Raw genomic sequence first — 19,240 nt, 5'->3', positions numbered from 1 at the left:
AATTTGTCTGATTTGTGTAGATCTGAAGTAAAATCTTTCAGTCTGAGAAAAAGGCAGTGCTGGCTTTGGAACTTTTTTGGTGGATATAAAGGAATTGAGAAAGCGGAGGAGGAATGTATCTCTGTGCCATGGTAAGCAAAAATATTGCTTAAAGCATTTCTAGATTAAAGAGCAGTCTTGAACTGACTTTGTGTCTTGGACTATAATCTCCTATTAACTGCATTTCTGGTGTCATAATGTTATTTAACAGAGGACAGTTGTTCAGCAGCATTAATCACATGTAATATTGTACAATTAGCAGACTGTTCAACAAAGGCTTCAGCCTCAGCTTTTTTTCATGAAATATAAAGCAGCAACACAATTTCCATTTCCTCTCTGCATGAACTCACCAACTCGTTACAAAACACATACAAAGAGATGCCTAATAGCTAAGAAGTATGTCTGATCCAGAACAATGAGATGATCTATCTCAGCTCTGTTAGGAAGACAATGTACAGGCTGCTGGACTGAGAGCAGCTTGCGGGCCTCCTGACACCCTCTGCAATGAAACTGGACAAATCACCTCTGTTTTCCCCACACACTTTCAGGTATTCCCTCTGTCAAGAAGGTAAATTCCTTAAGGCACAGACCGGTTTGCTATGCTGTTTGCACTGTACTTAGTTCTGAACACTGGATGCAGTTGGACTCTTATTTCACACGAAGTACAAATAGATACTGCTGGTTGTTACCGTGCTCCTTGCTATAGCATTGATGCACTTCGAGTTTTTTGGAAGTTCAGGTGAGGGTTTAATAGTCTGCCAGGGAAAACAGGTTAAACCAACCCCAAACAACTCCTATGCAGTCCAAGAACTGCAGAACCTGGAGAAGGGTTCATTGGGAACCGATTTCAGACTCTAACATGGGTCGCTTTGGACCTGTCCGTTTTGAGATGGTGCCAGGAGATGACATTAAATACCTTTTATCTTGGAACAGAGTCATCATGTCATAAATTGTCAATGCCACTGTTACGAGAAGGTTTCAGAGGGTTTGGTTGCTGTTATTTTCTTCGTTGCTTGACAGCAAGGCTCATTGTTTTTTCCTTGTAGAAAAAATGTAAGATGAAAACGGGTTGTAGCAAAGTTGACAAAGGCAGTGTACGGCACGCTTTGCAGGGAAGAAAAAGGACATTTTAGGCAACTTTATTACCACAATTACTTCGGTGCCGCTGTATTTACAAATCCTGGAACTTCTGTTGCCACTCGGGCCCTAAGTGGAAGGCAGCGCCTGGATGTGACCCGTGACACGAGCGCCGGGGAGGTGAAGGGTTCCGCGGCGGCTGCGACGTCTGTTCCAGCGGCTGCCGGGACGAGTCCGAAGACAGACCCGGGGCAGAGAGCGGCGGGCGGGGAGGCACCGGAGCGGCATCTGCCCGCTCAGCGGGGCCGGGGGGCAGCCGAACGGCGCCGGAGCCCCCCCCCCCCCCCTTCCCCCTCCCCCGCTAACGGCGCCCCGGGGCCGTCCCGGTCTGCCCCCGCCCGCCGCCCCCCGTCTCCCCCCCGCGGGGCCGTAGGGCCTCCGAGGTCTGGGCGGCGGCAGCCTGGCCGGCTTTGTGCGGCGGGCGGCCTGCGTGCCCGCGGCGGGGGGCGCCGGGCCGGCGCCGCTTCAGCGCCCTCCGCCTTGTCTTTACGTGCAGCGCGGGGGCGGCGGTGCCCGCTGAAGCACCGGGCGCGGGCGGCCGTCGCTGGGCGCGGGGGAAGGCGCGGGAGAGGCTGGCGGGGCGCGGGAGCTGCCGGCGCGCCGGTCCCCCCCGCCGCGGAGGGACGGACGGAGGGACGGATCCAAACGGGCCGAGGGGCGGGGGGCGTCAGAGCGAGCGGGCGGCTCCGAGAGGCGATGACAATTAGTCTTTAAAAATGGCTGCTTGCAAGCTGTCAGCTGGGACGCGGAGGGACTGTTAACCCTCCTCTCGCCTCGCTTTCCTGCAGGGCTAATCGCGGGGAGAGGATAAGAGCTCCTCAGCCCTTTCCTGGCCGCCGAGCCCCCCTCTCCTCCCCCCCCCCCCCCCGCCGGTGCGGGGTGCCGTAACGGCTCCGGAGCCCGGCCGCCCTCGCCTCCCATCGGACCGAGTGGCGAGAGGACGGCGCGGCCCCCGCCTCCCCGCGCCTCTGGCGGCCGCCTGCTGCGCCGCGGGCCGCGGGACTACAAAGGAGAAGGGGGAGCCGGGGGGCTGCATGAGCGAGGGTGGTGGGCGGGCGTGTGTGTGTGTGTGCACGCACGCCGGTGGGGGGCATATCTGGCGAGGAGAAAACACAAGGTCAAGAGGCAGTTCTCCTCCTCCATGGAAGAAGATCGGAGCGATGAGCCCTGAGGAGGACGACGAAGCGAAGGGGCGGATAGCTGAGGGCTGCCGGGCTTCCCCTCGGGAGTGACGGGGTGCGGAGGGCTGAAGGGGCCGCAGGAGGCAGCGCTGGGGTCGGGAGGGAGGGAGGGAGGAAAGGGAAGGCGAGGAGGAAGCGGGGGGTTTGAATCTCCCTGGCTGGATTCTCTCTCCCCGGGGGAAGCTGCCCCTGCCCGGGGTGCGCGGGAGGCGCTGCCATCGCTGCCCGCCGCCGGCCGCGCCTCGGCCATGGCCCCCGCGGGCAAGATGGACCTGGGCAGCGCCGGAGCTGCCCCCGCGCCTCTGGGCGCCGGGAGACCCTTCCCCTCCTCCTGCTGCTGCTGCTTCGCCTCGCTCCTGGATGTGAACAGCTGGCTGCTCTTCTACGGCTTCTTGTACCTGGCCCTCTACGCCCAGGTGTCCCAGTCCAAGTCCTGCGACAAAATCTCCTGCTTCTCGGGTCATTGTGTCAACTCTACCTGTGTCTGCGACCAGGGCTGGGTGGGAGACCAGTGCCAACACTGCCAGGGCAGATTCAAGTAAGTCTCTGCTTATTGCGATTCCCTTTTCCTCCTTCCTACACCCTTTCCTTGTCGTTTTCACTTGCCTGGTTTGTTTTTTTTTTTTTTTTTTGGTTGTTTGTTTGTTTTGTTTTGTTTGCTTTTGGGGTCTTGTGTTTGTTTGTATTTTTGGGTTCGTCGTTGTGTTTTTTTTGGCTTGTGTTTGCTGTGATTTTGTTCATGTGCGGTAGAAGTATGTGGCAGAGTTAAGGATGCAATAGGTTCCCTTCCTTTAAGAACACAGGATGCAGTCCTCCGAAGGAAAATTGTACCCGCTTGAAAATAGGCTGTTCCATTTGCTGGGGACAGAGAGACGAGGATAAACCGGCCTGAAGCTGTGTAGCTGCTGTCCCTTCCGGAATTGTCATGGAAATGACATGTGCACTTGATGGGGCTGCCCAGGGAGCAAAAATGACCAGTGGATTTGAATGACTTTTTTCTTCTGGAGAGTGAAAGTCTTTTGCTCATTCTAGTCTTCCTCTTTTTCAAAGTGCTTTAGCTAAGTGGGTATTAGTCAGGCACATTCAGGATAAGGTAAAGTGTAACTCAGTGAAATAGACATCACTCGGTGTACAGGTTTGCAGGAGAGGTGACACTGCGAAGTGTCAAACTATAACATATTTTTGCAAAGGAGTGAGTGGTCAGTGAAACTAGAACTACCTTCTCATTTTTAAAAGTGGATGTGATGCCGAGTCATTGATCAGTATGAAGGAAGCGCACCCTGACACTTGCTTTTCTATATGTACTGGAAAAGAAGACTTAATTTATAGGGCTGTCACTTTCCCCCCGCCCCCTTTGGTATCAGTATAAAGTCTGACTGTGAAGAGTTCTATTTGCTGTTATTTTGCTATATAACCTTGGACAGGACATCTCATTTCATTCCCTTGTAAAACACCCCTTAAAAGCAGAAACTCTATTAAGTATATTGACATATATAGCTGGAAAATGTTCTAGTACCTAGCTAATAGCAATGCACTGGTGAGGCTGTGTCTTAGGGAATTCAAATTCTGTCTTTGGAAAAGTACTTTTAACCTGTTAAAAGTATCAATAACTGTCTTATCTTAAATTGTGTTTAAGTTTTGTTTTCTCTTTGGAGCAATAAAATTTAAGCCGTATAATTTATGTCTTTTTTTTAAAACATTTAATTCAAGCTCACTCATTCCTAAATAAAGAAAAAGTAAATCCAGTAACTTGTTAGCTTGGGACATTAAGGAGTAGTGGGGTCAGACATGTTGGCTGAAGTAATGTATATGCTGTAGAAAAAGAAAGAATGAATTGATCATATTTGGTGGATTCTATCAGTTTGATTATAACTTGAGTTATAAAGGTAATATCAGGCAAATATTACACATCTTTCCTGCATGTGAACTTGTTAATACAGTTTTAAGTTGGCCATTTGTTGCCTGTGTGTATTGAGCACTCGGGGTTTGTCCTGCTCTGTGGAACAATGGGCTAATTGCGTAGGGATGGAGAGTGAGGAGAGGAGGCCCAGGTGAATCTGTGTGTGAGGATCTGCAGGAGACAGGCTTGCAGAGCTGCTATTTCCTTCCTTTAAAGGGATTACTTGTATCCTTCTTTGTCTCGATGCCACTCACAACAGACCCTAACAGTGCAAGGATGGAAGCACATTTTAATTTCTTAAATTTCAAAGCTTGTGGTGAGCCACTATATTCTCTGAATGGTTACTGAAGCCTTTATCCAGTCCTTACGGGTATTTGCTTGATCATTTGTTAAAGCATTTATGTCTTTTCACTGGTTGTATTTGTCGAGTGAGGAGGCACAGTGGGTTAGGCTCTCACTTCTGGTAGAAAGTTAATAATCCATCCCCACCTAGAGGAAGTTCTGCCTGAATGTTGGAAGGGCACCTCTTCTGAGCTAAGCTGACACAGCGGTTAATTGATGTGCTATTAGGAGCTTTGGTGAAATCGGAATAGATTTCTCATTAACTCCTTTATATTCTTTCATACTTAGCTTTAGAAATGACAGTGACGCGTTGTGATTTTCATTATGGAAGTAAGTTGTTTCTGTTATGTTGGAGGCCTGTTTTTTACTGAGGATGCTTTCACAGTGATATCTTTTATAGCTCATCTGGAATCTTTATTCTTAGAAGTAAAATGTGCTCTGCAATGAAAACAAGCATTCTGCAATTTAAAGCTTTTTCAAGTCCTGTGAGTTGGGGATGGCGTGAAATATGTTAACGTGTCTTACAACACAAGCAGGAATTCGGAGTGGTTGTATTTTGCATCCTGAAAATTCAGATGGGGGCTGAAGGGGGTGGTGAATCAAGTATTTCCAGCTGAAGAGCTGGAAAAAGGATGCTAGCCTGCCTTATGGCCAAGCGATTGAGGAACTTTCTGACTTCTGTGGCATTTAACAGTTTGACTTATTATTGTGGACCATTTGCACGTTGTTTCTGTGTCTGTGAAGTGTGAGTGTCTGCTTTATACGTAAGTAGCCATGGCTGGACTTTTGCAGCAGTGGTGCTTTCCTTTGACAAGTTATGTTGGGTGTGTATCACTTCTGCAGCAGTTGGCTCTATCATTAAGAAATGTTTATGAAGAATGTTTCAGAATGAGGACAATTGAGAAGTGTGTTTGGCTATTAAAACTGCGTTAACAAGTAATTTATGGGTTGTAGACACAATCTATACAAAAGCTAACAGAGCCTTGTTTATTATTCTAAACGTTTACAGTGTTTCAAAGTTTCAGCAGTTTGAAGTGCCTGGGTGGGTCTGTTTAGGCAAGATCAACACTGAACTTTTAATGACCTATAGTGGACACCAGTGAAACCCGTTTTCTGTCAGTAGATTATTTGATTAGTTGAGGGAAATAGTTTGGGGTTTGTGTGTTGTGTGTGTTGGTTGTTTTTTTTTTTGTTTTTTGTTTTTTTTTTTTTTTTTAAGGGTAGGCTTAAAATGCTTGAAAATAAAAAGGTCTTTATTTTTCTTCATACAAGTGAAGTATGGTTATTTTTGCTGTTCTGGGAATGAGTGACTCATATTAGCAAGCATCAGAAACATTATCATAAGAGAAATACTCTGCCTAGGGGTAACTTGGGACCATTAAGTCTTTGGTGAGAGATGTGTAGTAATTGTGGCTTTGTTTCTTTTCTAGACTGAGAAATAACAACATAGAAGGGATAAGTCAAGAATAATTGATCAATCTTAGTAAGCAGGTATCAAAAGTAATTGACAGTACTATGGTAACCTTGCCTTTTCCCTGTAGAAGTACTGACTGAGTAGATGCAAATGCTGCTCTGGACTGGATGAAAGGGTGGGTGGGTGGGGGAAAAATGGGCAAAAAGATTCTCTAGAACTATTTTATTACTCTTATTTATCAATTTTTGTGTTTACTCCTTGTATTGTGAAGCATGTGGTAATTCATTATATAAATGGAAGTGTTGCTGTTCTTACTGCATTACATTCACATCTGTGTCAGTCACTTTTCAGAATGATCTAGGCCTCAGTGAATTATTTTACTTTTTTTTTTTTTTTTTTTTTTGGATGGATATCTGAATACAATTCTGACTTATTCCCTTCTCTCAAATATTTTTCTTTATTTTTTTCTTCCCTTCTGCTCTGACAGAAGGCAAAAAAAAATTATTTTTTGCCCTAAATAATAAAAAAGGAAAATTTAGTTATAAAAAGAGAGAGGAAAGGAATCCTGTCTGCCTGCCTATGGAAGACAGGGGAAAGATAAGAAAGCTAAAGGGTGAGTAGGTTCTACTTTTATAACGGGGAGCTTCAAACAACATGGTGCCCAAGATTTAAACAAAACCACAAGCATAAAAGCACAGTGTCTGCTTTTATTATGATAAATTGATTTATTAACAAAATGAAGCTTTTAATGCTACATCTGTCACACTTTCTTCCCCTGTCCTACACCTTTGAATTTGTTGGTCAGTTACAGTTTTCATGATACAGGTTTGGGCAGAAGGGAGAGGGAAATCCTGCCCCGATGAGTTGTGTTATGATGCTCCAGGGAATTCAGAGAGACAAACGTTATGAATGGCCCAACTGCATGAAAAGCTGCAGTCACAGCTTCTACATATTTAGATGTCAAAGTCAATCAATCTTGAGATGCAGCACTACGGGAAAAGGGTTTTCATTAGTTTTCCTACTCCCAGAAAGACTTCTTGGAAGAAAAAAAAAAGAGTTTTCCTCTAGGCGGCACAAAAAGTTGCCCCTTTCTCTAGCTCTGTTTTGTACACTGGTGTGTAGAAGAACATTAGAGAAAAAATTAGGATGAAACTGCTCTTCCTCTAGAGTTTTTGAGTACCTGAATCAATGGAAATATCATCTTCTAAAATGCTGTCTTTGAAGTAGATTGTGTCTCCAGATGGTTATTGTTGTTTATGTGGTAACTTGTGAGCCCCAACTGGCATATGTAACAAAGGAGGCTGTACAGGACAGGTGAGCACCTTGGAGTACCTCCGCTTCAGTTAATCTGCTTTGCCGAGTCCTAGATATCTGGTTGTTATGGAGAGATTAAGAGCAAATGGATCTGTTTTATTATTAAACCTTATCTCCAGATGTTCTTATTGCACTGCTAAATTACCTCCTGCATGTTCTCCTTAATTTCTAGAGCTGCTATAAAAGGTTCTGCATTCTTCAAGGACAAAACAATTTCTGAGCACGAGGACCTTCACAACTGAAATGTTAAAAGGGTATCAAATTTTATTATTTCAGACAGCATCCTTATTTCTGTCTAAAACTCTCAATTGTGCTGACTCACAAAAGTGTCCTGAAATTGCAGATTGTAAATGAACAATAATATTGTATAAAAAGTGATCTTTAGAAACAAGTTCTAGCTGCAGCCACTTGAAATTCATGCTGCTGTGAAAAGCTGTGACTTTATCCTTCATGCTCCTCTGATTACATCTTTCTGCTTCTTATGTAAGCATTAATATTCCTTCAGAGAGTTCAAAAGTATCAACAGGAACATGTCTCCCCACCTTCCAGCCAACTTCTTTTTTTAAGCCGGCTCAGATTCCTCATGTTACTTCACTCACTTAAGTTTCTTGCTGACCCAAATGAGGTAGCAGGAATGAGCAGGTGTGGATGGGAAAAAAGTCCCTTTTACAAGTGGTATAGACTTGATTTGCCTTAATTTTAATGTGAAACAAATCACCATTAAACTGGTGCAACTTATATTATACAGGGTGAAATCCTAAGTCAGTCGTTCAGTTACAAAATTGCCTTTGTCATCAGCATAGCCTGTATCTGATTCAAGACATGTGCCTAAGTATTCTTATTGACATCAGTGGAATTGTGTGTGAGATTTTACCCTGCAAATTGCCTTTTTATAACTCAACATGTGAATGTTAATATAATTAAACTAGTAGAAACATCAGTGATTATGATTTTATCCTTATAAAATGGGATCTTTATTTAAATTTATTTTAGTGGTGATTCTTTGAAAAATATTTCTTCCAATGTGACTTATTCTCTCTGTGCTAACATTTTAAAATACAGTGATAGCTGATATGATAAAGAGGTTTTGAATTTGTAAGGACTTAATTTTTTATTAAAATCTTGTTTTGAAATGTAGAAGTCTGAGCCATGTGACCATACCAATCTCATCCTACAAGCTAAACAATCTGCAGTGAGAAGTGGTTTTTGTGAAAGTAAAGCTATCTTTTTAAAACTTAAAAAAAAAATTATTTTTATTAGAGTGTAGTTTTGTTGTTTTTTTAATACATCCTATACAGAATGATTTAAGTTGGAAAAGACCCATAATATCAGAGTCCAGCTGTTAACCTAATACTACCAGGTCCACCACTAAACCATTTGAATGTTTTTTCCATATTTTTTTTTTAGTATATAGACAAGACCGAATGTTCTTAGAGCTTGCCTTATGCAGGCTGTAAGGTAATGGAATTAATTTCTGAGTTGAACATGTGTTTTAGAAAAGCATCTGCACATGTCTGAAGACCCTTCCACTGACTGAAAGCTCATTACAGACTTTCAGAGTTCTTGCATTGCTTAGTTATCAGCACCATTTGCTATAACCAGCAAAATCAAATGCATAATCCCCCATCCAGAAAAATCTACCTTACCTCATTTTTTGTCTCTTTAAAATTCCCCGTTTTCTCATGGTTTGAGATTGGCCTTCACTGCAGAGCCTTCAGTAAGTCAGGTCTGTGTTCCCTGTGTAGGTGAAAAAAGGGTCACGTTTGCTTCACTTAGAATGGAGTAAGAGTGTTCCTTGTCTCAATATAGAATCATTGAGGTTGTAAAAGACCTTTAAGATCGTCAAGTCCAACCATTAACCTAAGCGCTACCAAGTCACCACTAAACCATATCTCTAAGCACAAAACAATTTTTTCCATACTTGATTGCTGGCTTGGTTTTTAGCCTTCCTTATTTTTCCTCATTCCTGAACTATGAATGTCAGAACTAGATGCTTGTTCTTTTGGTAATGGTGGTACTGGTGAAATGTAGAAGCAGAGTAACCACTCCTGCTGCTTGGTGTCCTGCTGTGTGCAGCTGCAGAGAACGCTTCTAAGCTTAGCACTGTGCTGGCAACTCTGTTCATTATTTTCTGCCTCACAAGTCTTCTCAGAGTTGTTGCATCCTCAGTATCGAGTGATTGATTATGTGGCCCTGCTTTTCTCGAACTAGTCTGTGTACTGAACACAGCCTCCCCTATGTGGATGGCATTTCATTGTGGGGCTACAGGCATGTATGTGTTTGGGATGGAACTACGATCTCTTAAAAAGACCACTCTTCCTCGCCCCCAAGCAATAGATAATTAACAATGTACAGAGTCCCTTTCTGTGTGGAACTCTGAGACCATCTATAGGACTGAATCCAAATGCAACTTAGGCAAAATTCTGGAGTCTAGTTTGTTTGTGGAGTAAGCAGTTAGTTACTTAAGCAAATAAGTATGGGAACAGATGGCTGATGACCCTGTCAGGTCTTAAGACAGCACCAAAAGCCGGTTGCCATTGCTATGGGTGTCTAAAAAATTCAGTGTGTCTAAAAAGGATACATAAATGTCTATACTGGTTAAAGCATTTAGTATTTATTATGTTTTAAATTTAATTTGGCACATAAGTAGTCTTACACTGTGCACCTCTTACTTCCTTTAATGAAAAAGGAGGCATGGTGATCATATTTTGGAAGGCATTACTATAGCTCTTGTCACCTTTTAAAAATGAGTAAGAGTAGTTTTTAAGAGATCAGTCTGTCACACGGCACTAGAAATTGATTTAATTGTACCAAAATGTAGGGAGAAAAGGTAGGAGGTAATGTGAGATGCTGCAGGAATGTCATTGGGATATTCTTACACATACTAACTGAAGTGCTGGTGGGGAAAAAACAAAGCCCACAAAACAAACTTACTTTAAAACACTACTTCATAGACAACAAAAAAATACTTCGGAAAATGCATGCAGTACTGAAGAATATCTGTCACTGTCCATGGAATTTATTACTAGCTGTATAGTCCAGTCTTGGAAAAGATGCTACAAAAATCATGTAAGGAGGAATAAATTATGATGACACCTGAAAACATGGGTACTTCAATGAACTGCAACACTTAAAAGTAATAAAGGAACTATAGGCAAAACTACGTAGCCTATAAGCAAAGTGTATGTTTTCTTGTGAGGTGGATGAGCAGTGGAATTTTCAAACTAGTATTACAGGTTACCCTATGCGTTTTTAAAGGCGTATAATGAGTGGACCGAAGAGTCGCAATGATTTCAGAGTTCCGTGTGGAGTAAAACCCTAATGAGAAATGATGGATCTGAGCTCCATGCTGTCTGTTATTTCATGTTTATTCACAAGGTAAAAGAATTGCATTTGGGTTTGATGTCTCCTGCACACAGAAAAACCTTAAGCTTTTAGACCTCTGAGAAATAATGCAGCCACCAGGTCTATTGACTATTCTATATACCTATATATATATAAAATTATATATTTTTATAGGGTAAAGTAATTCATAAAGTGTCTGTTAATGCAACAGTTTTTTGCAAAAAACCAAATTCACTGTAAAATCTCTCCCCAAATTTAAAAGAAATCGATTCCAGGATCTGTTTGAATCGGTATTTTATATTTCTTTCTTAAGGATGGAAATGTGCTACTACCATCATATGATGGCAAAATATCTAGTTTGTTCATGCTAATGATGTTTAGAAAGAAGCTAGCCACAGAATATTTCCAAGTTTTAAGTAGCACGTGTCTGAGAACCGTGATTTAGGGAGGAAATTTTGAAGTCAGGATCTAAGACTACCTGGCAATGGAACAACTACTGAAGTACTTAAAGACCAAGTGCACATAAAATGACACTTAGTGTCTATGTTTACTTGTGAATTCCTTCCATAATTTATGTGCTCCAGTGTCTCATCTGTAAGAAGAAAATAACGCCTCCTGTAAGGTTAAAGACTTGAGGTGACCCATCAATGTAATGACGAGGAACAGCTAGTAAACTAGTTACCATTTTAGAGAATGCGTTTCTTGCTAGAATATGATAAATACTATGGCATGAAGTAATGTTGTTCAAACTGTGCTGTATATCTCAAATAAGTAAAATTGCTTCCTCGTTAGGTCAGATGGACCTAAAACTTGCAAGCAGTCTGTATTATTGCAGAATATTTGGAGAATAACTTGTTCTTTTATTCAAGAGAATTCTTGGAAAAAAAATTGTACTTTGACTGTCACATAAGATTTTTATTTTGGAAAGTAGAGACCCCCAAAGACCCAACCCCCAACCTTGAATTAAATGTTATAAATAAAATATTGTCATATGCCATAGTACTAAACAGATACTTTGAAGAGTTACTGCTCTACTTGTATGAGTACAATGTTTTGTATTAGTTACTGCATTCCTATAGCCATCTTGAAGAACCATGCATTCCTAATTTTCAGAATGATTGCGTTATGTTATTACAGAATTGTGGGTCTGATTACAGTCTTTAAATGTAGATTTTTATTATGGACATGCATTTTTATTTTATGTATTAGATGTATGTTTGTTCCCATGGTTTTTTAATTTTCAGCTTGTTCTTTGTTGTCTTGGAGGCTAATAACTTGCCTTCAATGAAAAAGTGGATCACGTTGAGTATGTTAGGTAACTATTGGGATGTAGGAGCTGGGACTGAAGAACAATCAGAAGTATCACAAAAGGACCAGATTTCAACTATGTACATTACCACTTGCAGCAGTAAAGTGTGAGCAGCAATGGTTTTGGTCAAAATCCTGGGAGAAGAGCTGGGGTTAACGATGTCCTTAAATACTCTGGTGAGCTTTGCAGAAACTTTCTATTCAAGGTGTAAGTAAACCATGAGGCACTGTGAATCAAGAAGACAAATGGGCTTCGTTGATTGCAGCCCCCAGTCCAAGGACAGAGATAAATTAGCCAGAAAAATATCTTGCTAGTCATGCTGCATTTTAAATTACTTTCCTTTTCATAATGGATAGTAGTGATGAATAAAATATGGTAAGCTTAATTTTCTTGATAATGCATCTCAGCTTTCAAAATTCAAGAAATCTTTGGTGTAATCTGACTCGTATAAAGGAACACTTGATAGTTCCAGCTTATTAGTAGAACTGAAGTACTGATTAATCCAACTGTAGTATAATTTGCACCTTTAATTGTTCTCTTTTTTTTAATCTATAGATTAGTTGGGTGTGTATGTAAAAATATGTATTCCTCATAAAGAAAATGCAGAATGATAAACCAAAACAAACACAAAATTGCTCACATTCATGTTTGTGTGTGCAAGCTCAGTTGATGAATGTACTTTGGAGGTTACTTGATAATCAAATGTATATGGGATATATGCAGGATGCTCCAAAGCAGTTATGGGGAAGGGGGTAATAACCTGTGTGTTTCATAGGAAGTATCATAGAGCTGCTGTAATTAAGCTGTGTACTTCTGTAGTCCTTTTGTATCAGCAGATCTGTTTTGTTTGCTTCTTAAGTCAACTGAGGCTTTTCTAAAAAGTAACTTAAAGCATTGAATAGGAGCTAAAAGGTGGTCTTGAGAAATGACAAATACTTGATCAATAGCTGCTTTGGAAAAAATACAACTTGCACTTGTGTGCACAACTGTAATATGTTAAGACAACTGTTAGAAAAGATTTTTGCAGATGTTTTCTAAAACCTAATGGTGATATAAATATTAACTCCAGAACATTTGTATTTAAATCTTTTTTTTTGTTTTTTTTTTTTTTTTTTTTTTTTTCCTGGGTATTTCTTAATAGCATGTAACTTTGTGGGAATAATCTGTAAGCATCTATTTTAAAAATCAAATTGACACAATTTTTTTAGAGCTTTTAATTTCCAAAATCCCTATACTGGGTTCTGTATTCAAGGAAGTACTTGCCTCTACACATCTGTATCATACTTTTTATCTGGCTTAGTTAAGCACGAAGTAGGAGTTTTGTGATGATGCTTTAGACTGACTGTTCCAAACACATACTGTGTGTCGTTCAGTGAGTATATGGGGGGCATACCTGTTAATGCAGGTATAAATGTTGATATAGGTTAGAGGTTGATGAATACTTAGAGAATTGATCTTGGAAGCTGTCCTGCATTCAAATAAGGCAGGGAGTCAAAGTTGGACTTGAGTCTGTAGTTGGTCTATCTTTTTTTTTTTTTTTAAAAAGCAGCCAGGGGGGATATTGTAATTTACGTTGTTTATGTTGTAACTTTCTAATCTCCAAGCTTCCTTGTTGGCTTTATGTAATTCTCTGGGTATCGAGGTAATTACTATGCTGCAAGTCTGGGAGAATGACGAAGCTAACATGCTAATTTTAGTTGACCGCACCAGATCTTTAGTAGAAGAAAAATTCTTTGTTGTCCTCATGGTTATGCAATTGGAGGCTTAGACTTCAGTGTACCATATCACTTATTCTGGTGCTACTTGAAAGCATACTTTTTTTGAATAAAGCAACACTATTTGATAAAGGAAATTCTCAGGTGTCTTATGTTTAAAAATTCACAAATCTTCAAGAAGCAGCAACTTTTGTGTTCTTCCTTCCTTTGTCATGTTTTTGAGTCTTTCTCTTTCAATTTCTCAGTTTTTATTTTTTCTGTTTAGGTTGCTTTGTTTTGTTTTTAACAGACCAGAAGTATTTAGGAGGCTTTCTGAGATGCTGTCAACCTATAATCTAACAAGTTCTGCAAGCTCATCTTCAGTGTATCATGTATTGATGAAGTATATGTGTTCTGATTATATAGTTTAAACGATAGGATGACTTTATTTTGTGGTTGTTTCTGTTTTTAAGGACAGCTGATCATCCTTGTTGAATTATCTGTTCTTTGCTTATTACTTTCTTCTTGGTAGCATATACTTGCCTTATAGTTAAGATGATGTTGTAGTCTAAAAGATCTTGTCATTGCTTCCAAAGAAAAGTGGAAAATGCTCTTAAAAAATCTGGATGGAAATGTCTGGGAACCTGCAAACCATGGCTTTGAAGGAAATTATGGAACTGAGGTTAGGTTTGTGTGTAAGAATATTGCTGTGCTGAAGAAGTTGCATATTCTAGTCAATACATACTAGCATTACATGTTTCTATTTGTGCATGTGCTCATCACCATAGGCTAGTAATATTGTTCAAGGCATCTCTGTACTAGAGTTCAGTGGTAACCTCGGTTACAGGCTGCACGAATCTGGCCTGCTTGTTGCTGTGAATCTTAAGGGTGGATTTTTTTATAACAGGTATGAGATTTTGGAGGATATTGTCTGTGCTTAGTAGTATCAGAAGGATTTTTAGTTTGTTTCTCCTGCCCAATACTGACTCTTCCTTAGTCCAGATTCACTTCTGCAGTTCTTGAGGGTTTTGTGTGCCTGTATACTTTGTGACTCCTAAGTTATTAGCTCGGGCAGCAAAGGAAAAATTGCATAGCCGTGTGGATACGTGTGTTGTCTGCATATCAGAAATACTGTATGTCTGCTCATCTAATTAATCATGTTGAAGTTTCAGGAGGGGGAAATAGACTTCTTCAGAAGTAATTTTCAGAAGCTATGTGGATAATGAATGCAGTTCATAGGTTCCATGTACTTGCAGAAGTATTTGCTTGAGGTGGGATTTGAAAGAAACTCTCTAAGGAGGTCACTCCATGCAAAGTAAGGTGTGTTGTAGAAACAGGTGAAACGTGAGCATGTTCACAAAAGAGGATTTTGGGCTTGTAATTGATTCAGGATAGGAACTTTTTTATATTTTTTGAGACAGGTAAACTTTTATGATGGTATATGCCGTCAGAAAGCATTCATGGACTTAGTGGCAGTTGTAGGAGAAAAATGTAATATAAATATTAATTTAATAATTTAATTCATGTCAATTGCTATTTAATAAAAATATTAAGAAATAAAATTATATTAAATTTATTTGATTTCTGTTCAATTAGTGTTTATTTTATAACAAGGAGTAAGACTGTTCATAACTTTGCACTTGCAATTGGACTGCAGGCCTGACTCAGTTGTTACAGTCTTAAGATGTAATTAGTCTCTTTAATTTGAAGGTGAAGTTCAGGCCACTCGTATAATGGAATGGAGAATCAGACTGTTAAAATTATGTGTATATGAGAATAGTGCATCTTTCATGTACAGGTGGTAAAATGTTTGCTATCCTGCATTTTTTAAAAAAATATGTGTATGTATGTACTTATGCATCACCTTGTAATATTGTAACATCTTGAGTTACTTTGCCTATTGTATTTGTCTTAATTTTTAAAAATTAGAGCAAAATGAAGGAAAACAAAATTTCCCAATGAAAGAATGTAAGGATAATTATAGAGAAGAACGACACTGACAATTGGTGTTTGTGATACTTCATGCCATATGCTTTTGAAGTTTGTATGGCTGGATGCAATGAGTCCTTTTTAGATGGATTTTTAAATGATACAAATAAGTTGGTGAAATAATCTTTTCACCTAATTAACTTTATGGGACTGCATTTATCTTCCTCGTACTTTTAGAACCAAGGTGTTAAGTTTTCTTCCAATGCTGTGAATGTCTTTATTATATGAACAGTTCTCATAGGTGTGATTGAATTACATTCCCGTTGCATTCAGAAGGAAAAATAATTATGAACTGTCTGCTTTTAGTTAGAATTGTGGTTCCAAATATTTTCTTTGAGTTAGAGATGTCCAAGGGAACACTCTCCTTAAGCATGTTTTATGCATGTAAAGAAAGAGTAATGCTAGCTTTTGCTTAAGCAAATTTTCTATCCTCTCTTAAAATATTTTTAATTTGTTCTTGTCTGAATCTTCTTTAGAAAAATATATCATGAAATCTCTGGGAGCTTTACTGTGTTTGGATGCAGAAGAGAAATTAGAATCCTATCATGGAACAGGATGGGCACTTGGAAAACAAAACAGTAACTGGACTATGGGGTGTGACTGTTCTTTGGGAGTAGCTGGGTTTTGAATTTATGTTAAAGAGCACAGAAGGAAAAGCATTCAGGATGTTTGAATTAGGGTTGATGTGCTGAAAGGTAGGAGAAAAAAAATCTTAATATATGTGGTTTTTTTTGTCTAACTGGTATGAAATAAGAATACTTGATTCTATATGTGTTTAGTCCTGTTTCTGTTGCTTCATCAAAGTAACGTAACATCTTATTTTATTAATTCTCCTCCTGGTTGCAATACAATAGCAGTATATGCATTACTTAGTAGTGTATATGTATTTGTCAGGAATGTCTGGAGCTGTTGGCATCACGGGAGACATTTTTTTTCTCAACCAATTTTTTCTGTTGTTGGTACTAGAAATAATGTGATATTCTAGGAATCAAGCAACAATCTTTTGTAGGTGTCCAAAAATGTTATCAAAGTACATTCAGTTGTCTGATTTAGTGATGCCACCACCTGAAGCAAATCTGAAGCAAAATTCATCTTTTTATGTGTCTGATGGACTGAATCTACAGGATTGTATGAACAGAAAGGCCTTTTGTGTTAATACTTGTTGGTCAGATGCGTTTGTCAAGTTATTAGCAGTTAACTAAAACCTTTCTGGTTTAATGCTTTATATGTAGAGGGCCATTTCTGATTGAAATTTGTGGTAACTGAACATCTTCCAAAGGTTTCAAGTTTTTCTGCATTGGGGGGAAAAAAGCCCCAGGTAGAAAAGAAGTAAAGTTTATGAAGACCAGTAGATCTGATCAGCTTACCTTTTTCATCTATAGATCTATACTTTGGATAGTGCAGATCCTGCTATCTGTATTTGGGAACTGTTATTTTTAGCAAACGCAATCTCTGCTCCAAGGGGTCTCATTGTGTTTGGAAAAATTCCATTGAGGGGGTTGCTCTGTTCAGTTCGAAGACTGAGGAAGGTCTTTTTGCAAAGAGTCCTGCAAGTACTTTAATGCCACTTCAGTCAGCCTTCCAGAGTCATAGATTTTTCCTGTCTGTGCCTCGGAAAAAGCTGTAGTTTCTTGCCTCATTCCAGATGGAAACCTTAGGCAGGACCTCTTATATGCTACTTGTGTATCGTTCTCTAAGAATCATGTAGACAAGTTAGCAATGGCTATCACTCAGTTGTGACTCTACATCAATTGCCTGGTGTCAGTTATTACTCTTAGAAGAATAACTTTTAGTCTATGTAATGCTCACGTAATTTACACATAGAGCTTTATTTGCTTATCTAACGTTCCTGTGGACAAATGCTAACTTCCTCAGGAAAAACTGAGAAGCTTGCTTATTTTCCAGTAGTTTTTCATATATTTTTTCCTGTTCATTTGGATGGATACACAAGCAAGTGTATCAAATACTATGAACTGTTAGTAGTCAGATTGTATTGTAATGGAATTTTTCAAACTGGAGCCTGAGAGAGTGGAGTGATCGGGATGAATTAAAGCTCAGTATTTGATGCCAGAGTCTGGTTTTATTTCTTCTTGAGTATCAAATCTTTGGGAAAAGCAATCTGAAAGTAAATAAATGCCCAACAATCAATAGATTTGAGATCATAATGGAATTTTGAGGGGAAAAAATGTAAAACAATCATAAAAACTCTCCCTTGCAAAATGATAATCAAATCGATTTTTTTGGAAAGCTCTGAAATGAGTACTTGGGCATTGTCCCTATCTGAAAACTGCTGTGTGATAGTGAGTTTGAGAATTTAATTTCTATGAAAAATGCTTTAGAGGTTTTCTTATTTATGCTTTCTTTTCCATATCTTTTACTGCTGTATAAATCTGCAGAGAAGTTGTGAATTTGTTTCATGTTGCTGTGTTGTGGTGAAACTACTTATTATGTCATAAACAGATTTAATTGCATAATCTAATGGGGGGGGGGGGGGAGAGGTGGCCTGAAGAGAGGGAGGAAACATGAACAGAATTAGAAATTAACAGATAAAAAAAGAGAAAGTTTTGTTACTAAGCTATACAAGCAATGCAGTACTTGGGAAATGCAGAACCAAACACCTAGTTTGTTTTTCCTTTAACTTAAATAATACTTGTAAATGACAGTTTACATATAAAGAAGAAAAAATCTAAATGACAGAAGGCTTTGTAGCACTGCTCACGGCATAGGCAACGTTTTAGCTATGTTAGTCTTTTCTTGCCTCAGCTACTGCAGTTCTGATTTCTTCTGAGCTGGCTCTGCTCCAGTGCGTATAAGCCCTGCAATAAAATACTTTGCTTTGTTTATGACTTAAATTCTATCAGCCTCTTGTGCATCTCTCATAAGGACTCCTGCTCACCTCAGCTCTGCTAAATGGGAGGAAAAGACACTATTCAGCCCTGCCAGAGCTCTGTTTTAATTGTAGTTCCTCACAGTTTGGGAGACTGACAATAATCATTAGCTCCAGAACCAGAGGTCAGAAACAATCTATAGGTCTTGGGTATTTTTTTAAGGGAGAAATACTGGAGCATGTTCACTCTGGATACAAGTTTACAAGTACGGACCATCAGCTCGCTGATGATGGTCTTTCACCGCCAGTGCAGTTATTTAATGAAAATGTTATGTTTAAGTAATGACTGAACTATGTTTAACATAAAATTAGTGACTTAGATTATTAATTGGAGAACAATAAGTAGGACTTGTAAACTATGATTTTAATTTATAATTCTCCAGTTATCAAAGCTGTGTTACTTTCTTTTTTTTTTTTTTTAACTTTTCTTCTCTAAGTGAGTGTTGCAGTTGTCTGAAACTGCTAAAAAGTTACAGGCCAAAGCAATGGGGTAAAAAGGTTAACTCTGAGCCTTACCGAAGAAGGAACAGGGCAGCAGGAAGTTTTCATTTACCAAAAAATAAAAATGTGACCAACACTGAGAATAAAAATATTAGAGCTGTCAAGATTGAACAAACATAAATGCTGAAGTTTAGTATTTCTATTATGGTTCAGCCTTCATAGGACATTATTTGGCCTTGCATTAGAAA

General features: G+C 39.6%; 1 protein-coding gene across 2 annotated transcripts in view; it reads left to right on the top strand.

The window, feature by feature from the left end:
* Positions 1 to 341: 341 nt before the first annotated feature.
* Positions 342 to 19,240, top strand: part of ATRNL1 (attractin like 1) — a 526,081-nt gene continuing 507,182 nt past the window's right edge. The window contains exon 1 of one of the 2 annotated variants that reach the window (XM_040607278.1): positions 342 to 2,895. In XM_040607278.1, coding sequence (XP_040463212.1) covers positions 2,606 to 2,895 — 290 coding nt within the window. In that variant the 5' untranslated portion in view covers positions 342 to 2,605. The remainder of the gene's footprint in view (positions 2,896 to 19,240) is intronic. The other variant, XM_040607277.1, reaches the window with a different exon arrangement.

This window comes from Falco naumanni, chromosome 9 (assembly GCF_017639655.2).
Source record: "Falco naumanni isolate bFalNau1 chromosome 9, bFalNau1.pat, whole genome shotgun sequence".
Classification (NCBI taxonomy): domain Eukaryota; kingdom Metazoa; phylum Chordata; class Aves; order Falconiformes; family Falconidae; genus Falco; species Falco naumanni.
Note: the sequence above shows the minus strand (reverse complement) of the source record. Positions and strands in the feature narration are given on the sequence as shown.